At 46.2% G+C, this 8563-nt stretch overlaps 1 protein-coding gene across 1 annotated transcript; it reads right to left on the bottom strand.

Moving 5' to 3' along the window:
- Window positions 1–4247: 4247 nt before the first annotated feature.
- Window positions 4248–5501, bottom strand: LOC141619422 (uncharacterized). The gene is made up of 3 exons (XM_074436434.1): window positions 4944–5501; window positions 4624–4701; window positions 4248–4523 (listed from the first exon to the last, which is right to left on the bottom strand). The coding sequence occupies exons 1-3, from the start codon at window positions 5499–5501 to the stop codon at window positions 4248–4250; spliced, it is 912 nt and encodes a 303-aa protein (XP_074292535.1).
- Window positions 5502–8563: the final 3062 nt, after the last annotated feature.

Consider the following 8563-nt stretch of genomic DNA (forward strand, 5'->3'; position numbering starts at 1 on the left):
CTTGCTTCACATTTGAAGGCGGCAAGACAAAAAGACACCCTAGAGGGACCGAGTGAACCCTTTTTTCGGGGGTCGGGTATCCTAAAACGGGACGGGAAAGAGTTTAGGGTTTGATTAGGAGGACCGCTACCGCGGATCCCCCTAATCAAACCTAAACCCTTTGCCTTGCTTCTCAATCGAAGGCGGCAAGACAAAAAGACACCCTAGTGGGGACGAGTGAACCCTTTTTTGGGGGGACCGGGTGTCCTAAAGCGGGACGGGAAAGGGTTTAGGGTTTGATTAGGATCCCGCTAATCAAACCCTAAACCCTTCTCCTTGCTTCTCATTCGAAGGCGGCAAGACAAAAAGACACCCTAGAGGGGCCGAGTGAACCCTTTTTTGGGGGGGCGGGTATCCTAAAACGGGACGGGAAAGGGTTTAGGGATTCATTAGGCGGACCGCTACCGCGGATCTCCTTAATCAAACCCTAAACCCTTTCCATTGCTTCTCATTCGAAGGCGGCAAGACAAAAAGACACCCTAGAGGGGCCGAGTGAACCCTTTTTTGGGGGGTCGGGTATCCTAAAACGGGACGGGAAAGAGTTTAGGGTTTGATTAGGCGGACCGCTACCGCGGATCCCCCTAATCAAACCCTAAACTCTTTGCCTTGCTTCTCAATCGAAGGCGGCAAGACAAAAAGACACCCTAGTGGGGACGAGTGAACCCTTTTTTGGGGGGACCGGGTATCCTAAAGCGGGACGGGAAAGGGTTTAGGGTTTGATTAGGATCCCGCTAATCAAACCCTAAACCCTTCTCCTTGCTTCTCATTTGAAGGCGGCAAGACAAAAAGACACCATAGAGGGGCCGAGTGAACCCTTTATTGGGGGGCCGGGTATCCTAAAACGGGACGGGAAAGGGTTTTGGTTTTGATTAGGAGGACCGCTACCGTGGATCCCCCTAATCAAACCCTAAACCCTTTCCCTTGCTTCTCATTCGAAGGCGGCAAGACAAAAAGACACCCTAGAGGGGCCGAGTGAACCCTTTTTGGGGGGACCGGGTATCCTAAAGCGGGACGGGAAAGGGTTTAGGATTTTATTAAGTGGACCGCTACCACGGATCCCCCTAATCAAACCCTAAACCCTTTCCCTTGCTTCTCATTTGAAGGCGGGAAGACAAAAAGACACCCTAGAGGGGCCGAGTGAACCCTTTTTTGAAGGGTCGGGTATCCTAAAACGGGACGGGAAAGGGTTTGTGGTTTGATTAGGCGGACCTCTACCGCGGATCCCCCTAATCAAACCCTAAACCCTTTCCCTTGCTTCTCATTCGAAGGCGGCAAGACAAAAAGACACCCTAGAGGGGCCGAGTGAACCCTTCTTGGGGGGATCGGGTATCCTAAAGCGGGACGGGAAAGGGTTTAGGGTGTGATTAGGCAGACCGCTACCACGGATCCCCCTAATCCTACCCTAAACCCTTTCCCTTGCTTCTCATTTGATGGCGGCAAAACAAAAAGACACCCTAGAGGGGCCGAGTGAACCCTTTTTTGAAGGGTCGGGTATCCTAAAACGGGACGGGAAAGGGTTTAGGGTTTTCTTAGGCGGACCGCTACCGCGGACCCCCTAATCAAACCCTAAACCCTTTCCCTTGCTTCTCATTCGAAGGCGGCAAGACAAAAAGACACCCTAGAGGGGCCGAGTGAACCCTTTTTGGGGGACCGGGTATCCTAAAGCGGGACGGGAAAGGGTTTAGGGTTTGATTAGGCAGACCGCTACCACGGATCCCCCTAATCCAACCCTAAACCCTTTCCCTTGCTTCTCATTTGAAGGCGGCAAGACAAAAAGACACCCTAGAGGGGCCGAGTGAACCCTTTTTTGAAGGGTCGGGTATCCTAAAAACGGGACGGGGAAAGGGTTTGGGGTCTGATTAGGCGGACCGCTACCGCGGATCCCCCTAATCAAACCCTAAACCCTTTCCCTTGCTTCTTATTCGAAGGCGGCAAGATAAAAAGACACCCTTGAGGGGCTGAGTGAACCCTTTTTGTGGGGATCGGGTATCCTAAAGCGGGACGGGAAAGGGTTTAGGGTTTGATTAGGCGGACCGCTACCACGGATCCCCCTAATCCAACCCTAAACCCTTTCCTTACTTCTCATTTGTAGGCGGCAAGACAAAAAGACACCCTAGAGGGGCCGAGTGAACTCTTTTTTGAAGGGTCGGGTATCCTAAAACGGGACGGGAAAGGGTTTGGGGTTTGATTAGGCGGACCGCTACCACGGATCCCCCTAATCAAACCCTAAACCCTTTCCCTTGCTTCACATTTGAAGGCGGAAAGACAAAAAGACACCCTAGAGGGGCCAAGTGAACCCTTTTTTGGGGGGTCGGGTATCCTATAACGGGACGGGAAAGGGTTTAGGGTTTGATTAGGCGGACCGCTACCGCGGATACCCCTAATCAAACCCTAAACCCTTTGCCTTGCTTCTCAAGCGAAGGCGGCAAGACAAAAAGACACCCTAGTGGAGACGAGTGAACCCTTCTTTTGGGGGGACCGAGTATCCTAAAGCGGGACGGGAAAGGGTTTAGGGTTTGATTAGGATCCCGCTAATCAAACCCTAAACCCTTTTCCTTGCTTCTCATTCGAAGGCGGCAAGACAAAAAGACACCCTAGAGGGGCCGAGTGAACCCTTTTTTGAAGGGTCGGGTATCCTAAAACGGGACGGGAAAGGGTTTAGGGTTTTATTAGGCGGACCGCTACCACGGATCCCCCTAATCCAACCCTAAACCCTTTCCCTTGCTTCTCATTTGATGGCGGCAAGACAAAAAGACACCCTAGAGGGGCCGAGTGAACCCTTTTTTGAAGGGTCGGGTATCCTAAAACGGGACGGGAAAGGGTTTAGGGTTTTATTAGGCGGACCGCTACCGCGGACCCCCTAATCAAACCCTAAACCCTTTCCCTTGCTTCTCATTCGAAGGCGGCAAGACAAAAAGACACCCTAGAGGGGCCGAGTGAACCCTTTTTGGGGGGATCGGGTATCCTAAAGCGGGACGGGAAAGGGTTTAGGGTTTGATTAGGCAGACCGCTACCACGGATCCCCCTAATCCAACCCTAAACCCTTTCCCTTGCTTCTCATTTGAAGGCGGCAAGACAAAAAGACACCCTAGAGGGGCCGAGTGAACCCTTTTTTGAAGGGTCGGGTATCCTAAAACGGGACGGGAAAGGGTTTGGGGTATGATTAGGCGGACCGCTACCGCGGATCCCCCTAATCAAACCCTAAACCCTTTCCCTTGCTTCTTATTCGAAGGCGGCAAGATAAAAAGACACCCTTGAGGGGCCGAGTGAACCCTTTTTGTGGGGATCGGGTATCCTAAAGCGGGACGGGAAAGGGTTTAGGGTTTGATTAGGCAGACCGCTACCACGGATCCCCCTAATCCAACCCTAAACCCTTTCCCTTACTTCTCATTTGTAGGCGGCAAGACAAAAAGACACCCTAGAGGGGCCGAGTGAACTCTTTTTTGAAGGGTCGGGTATCCTAAAACGGGACGGGAAAGGGTTTGGGGTTTGATTAGGCGGACCGCTACCACGGATCCCCCTAATCAAACCCTAAACCCTTTCCCTTGCTTCACATTTGAAGGCGGAAAGACAAAAAGACACCCTAGAGGGGCCAAGTGAACCCTTTTTTGGGGGGTCGGGTATCCTAAAACGGGACGGGAAAGGGTTTAGGGTTTGATTAGGCGGACCGCTACCGCGGATACCCCTAATCAAACCCTAAACCCTTTGCCTTGCTTCTCAAGCGAAGGCGGCAAGACAAAAAGACACCCTAGTGGAGACGAGTGAACCCTTCTTTTGGGGGGACCGAGTATCCTAAAGCGGGACGGGAAAGGGTTTAGGGTTTGATTAGGATCCCACTAATCAAACCCTAAACCCTTTTCCTTTTTTTGGTGAAATGTAAGAAATTCCATTAAGCACAAACCAAGGTTACAAAGAACATCATAAGTTATACTAGCTTACATCAAGATTTGTTCAAGCCATTGCCTATCACTAACGCCTTAAGCCTACCTCATTTGTCCTAGCAATTTGATTTTCATCAAAGCTTTACATTGTAGAGCAAGATTATCAGGACGTAACAGAACTCCTTCTAACCTAGCAGCATTTCTTTGTTGCCATATAGCATAATAACCACACATGATGACAAGACTAAAAGACGTTTCTTAGGGGACGGGCCATTTTCTTCTTCCTAGCCAAATGATTGCAAGGGTGGAATTAGGGAATATGTATCCCTAATCAAACCCTAAAGTGAGTTCAGACAGCAAGAGCATATCACGCAGAGGGGCTGGAAAAGATGTGAGGTAGTTTCTGATCGCAGTACCACATACACAACACAGGTCATCAGGACAGATACCAAGCTTATAAAGACGATCTTTGGTGTTTAAGGCATTCTTCAGAATGAGCCAGTTTAGGAAAGAATGCTTAGGAAGTGCCCAACTACACCAAACAAGCTTAGCCCAGCCAACTTTTGGAGCCTTGTGACGAAGCCATTGATAGCCGACCGCACACTATAACCTTTAACATCAAGAAGCAAGTCCCATTCAGAAACCAAGAGAAAGTACATCCCTAGTCCTACATATTGCCTTCCAATTGCCACTCAGATGGGACTTGGGAAGGTATGTAGTCCAGGGACATCCTTTTAAGAATAGCAGATGCACCCATTTCACCCAAAGACTGTCTGGCTTGCTATAAATCCACCACACTAATTTACCAATAGAAGCAACATTCCATTGAAAACTATCACGAATACCCAAACCTCCCTCCTGTTTGGGAGTACAAACCTGCTCCCATCCAACCAGAGGCACTCGACCATATGTACTTGTCCCATCCCATAAGTAACCCGACAAATACTATTAATTTTTCAAGGACCCTTTAGGCCGGTAAGAAAAATATTTGCCCAATAAGTATAAAGAGAAGAGAGCACAGACTGAACTAAAGTTAATCTTCCAAAGATAAGAGAGGTGCCTGGACCCAAACATTCGATCTTCTCTACAATTTTTCTCCACAAGGACAAGACACTCCCTCTTCCCCAATTTCCCAGCAGTAATGGGCACACCAAGATATCTAAAAGGAAGCTTACCCTCAACACACCCAGACCTGGCAAAGATTTGGTCTTTAACTCTTTTAGGCACCCCATTAAAATATATATTAGACTTGGACCTGTTCATCTCTAAGCCAGAAGCAGCAGAGAAAGAGGCAAAAGAACGAAGCAGCAGCATGATAGATTGAGAATCCCCTCTAGAGAAAAGCAGCAGATCATCTGCAAACATTAAATGATGAAGCTTCAATTTTCCACACAAAGAGTGATACCTGAACTCCATATTTTCAGTGGTAAAATTGAGAACTCTAGAGAGATACTCCATGGCAATAGTGAAGAGAAGAGGGGATAAAGGGTCCCCCTGCCTGAGCCCCTTCTTCCCAGGAAAGTGTCCAAATGTTTCACCATTTAGCACTAAGGAATATGAGGCAGTAGTAATGCATTCCATAAGAAGATGATTGAAATGCTCGGGGAAATTAGGGGGCATTCAACATTTGCTGCAAAAAATCCCAATTAACCGAGTCATAAGCTTTCTTTAGGTCAACCTTGATCAAACATCTAGGTGAAACAGAGGACCTATTGTAGAGCCTTATAACTTCCTGACAAACCAAAATATTTTCAATGATGTTACGACCTTTAATAAACCCTCCCTGGGTAGAGCTAATTATCTCAGGTAGCACCTTAGTCAATCTGGAACACAACAGCTTGGAGATAAGCTTATAGACCACATTACAGCATGAAATGGGTCTAAATTGAGTCACATCCTGAGGCAAGTCCACTTTTGGAATAAGGGTGACCAAGGTATGATTCAACCTTTGAGTAACTTTGCCATGAATGAAGAAATCCTTAACCACCTCACAAAGTTCCTCTCCCACAACACTCCAAGCATCTTTAAAAAATGCACTAGAGTACCCGTCAGGACCAGGAGCTTTGTGGTTAGGGATTTGAAATAGAGCCTCCTTGATCTCATCATTAGTGACAGTCTTATTCAGCCAGTCCCAGTGATCCTGGTTACAAATAGGACCCCTTTTAACAATTGCTGCATTGACATTTTCATAGACGAGTCTCTCCAACACTTCGATAGTAGTCCAAAAGGCAGACTGAATTTGCCCTGGCTCAGTGAGCCATTGCCCCTGCACAACAGAAATCCTGAGCACTTTATTTCTTGCCTGTCTACTCTTCATGTAGCTGTGAAAAACTTTAGAGTTATTGTCCCCTTCATGAACCCAAGTGGCCTTAGATTTTTGTAATAGAAAACTGTCACAGGCCTTCTGAAGCTCCTGACACTCCTTAGCAGCTTGGATTTCAATCCCAATCAAATCTGGGTTAGTGGAATCAGACCTGATTTGAGTCTGAACAGTTTCCAAATGTTTCAAGCTCCTATGGTATTGTTCTCAACATCAGAAAGAGATCTCGATTCAACCGCTTTTAAGAGGATGTTTAAGCATTTTAAGCTTTCTCACAAGCTTATACATGGGAGTACCATAAAACCTGTGTCCCCAAACCTGGGCCACACAAGGTAGAAACTGGTCAGTAGTACTCCACATATTAAAGTATTTAAAGCTTCCTTTCCTTTGTCCCATGGCACTCAATCTTTGAATGATGCAAGGAGTATGGTCAAAACATCCTTCAGGAAGAAAGTGAGCATCGAACTCATGTTTCTGGTTACTCCATTCATGATTGACAAGAGCTCTGTCAAGTCTACTAAAAACCCTGGTAGCTGCCTCCTGTTTGTTATTCCAAGTGAAGAGAGATCCAGTGGCAGGCATATCAGATACATGACAAACATCCTGCAGGGTTTAAAATCCTCCATTTCTTCCTCCTCTAATCAAACTAAACCCTCCCTAGTCTTTTTCGAAGAGGGAATCAACACAGTGTTAAAATCCCCACAAATGATCCAAGGCCTATGAATTTGACCACTTATGTCCTTAAGCCTACTCCATAAAGGCTTCCTTTCATGTACACCATTAAACGCATAAACCATAGTCGATAAAACGATCACCAAAACCCTCATGCACTAGAACATGTATGAACTGAGCATTGTATTCAAGAAATTGTATGTCAAACAGATTAGGTTTCCATAAGAGCCAGACCCTACCACCTTTATGATATGAAGAATTAGTAGAAACACACCTAAGCAAACAAATATTCGAACTAATTTTATTTAGAGAAGAAGGTTTAACCTTCGTCTCAAGGAGGCCAAACAATCCAACTTGGTGATGATGCAAAAACCACTTGATATGTTTCTGCTTTGCTGGACTATTCAACCCCCTAACATTCCAAAAGCCCATCATTTCGACCCCCCCCTGTTAGGGGGTAATAAACCAGTCCCAATGCCTACTTTAGGGGTAGCGTTGTTAAGAGCATCCATGAAAGTATAGTGCCCAAAGTTAGCAACCGTGGACTACCCCCGATCCAATAATTCCCTAAACCGCTTTCGATGATTGCTCTTTGAAGGGGTGGTCAAATGAACTCCCCTAATGTGACCGAAACTCGGGAGTAGCAATGAGAAATCTTGGACTAGTAGAACCTCTAGGCACATTGTCACCTTAGGAGAAGGAGGTTTAGTGACTAACTGTGCACCTGTGATCGTGTCATTCGAAGTCACTGGAACCTTTGGTTGAGGGGCACTACCTTTTCTTAGGTTCAAAAAAGACGCTTGGGTTTCTTACAAGCATTATCAACATGTCCTATGCCACCACAAGCCTTAAACCCTAAATTGGAAGCCATTCAAATTCAACATTAAAAGTAACCACATTCCGAGTGCTTCATCTAGAAACTTAACATCTTTAGGAGGATGGTTTGATTAAAGGGAACATCTATCAAAACCCTAAAGCATACCCAAGCCTTGTTCTAGCCTTGTTTGTTCATCACACCTAACGTATTCTCCAATTAAACTGAAATCTTTGGTATCCCTTGTCCCCAAAATTTTAATGGTAAGTTCAACAATCTAACCAAAAGGAACCATGAGGGACACATCGATTTTGTTAGAGGGTCCCGAGCATTCCAAGGACGAACAATCAAGGGCTTGTTTTCAAAGAGGAAATGACCATGGCTTAAGACGGCCTCCTGATCCTTTGACCTCTTGAAACGAACAAGGAAGACACCTAAGGCATGAAAGATATCCTATCAATACCATATTCATCCCATAACCCCAATATAAACTCTTCAACAACATTCCAGGGAGGATTACCCCTAGAATGAAGGGGCCGAGTGAATTCTTCCAAAAATCAAGTTCCTTTTGCACTCTCCGAGTAGGGTTTGAATTGCAACATACCTTCTTGATTCTTCATGTATGGTCCCTAAACCCGTTTTCCCTTTGTTCCTTCCGGTAAACGACCCATGCCTGCTTTCATCATCTAAAAGCAATAAAGTCATCAAGGTCCAACGGTTCAATTTCAACCGGATTTGAAGCAAGCTTGACAACAGATGAAGTCCCTAAGATGGAGAAATCCAAAGAATTAATACGCTTTTTATTGCAGTTTTTATGATTTTTGATGATTGAGGACG

This window comes from Silene latifolia, chromosome X, assembly GCF_048544455.1.
Source record: "Silene latifolia isolate original U9 population chromosome X, ASM4854445v1, whole genome shotgun sequence".
Taxonomy (NCBI): Eukaryota; Viridiplantae; Streptophyta; class Magnoliopsida; order Caryophyllales; family Caryophyllaceae; genus Silene; species Silene latifolia.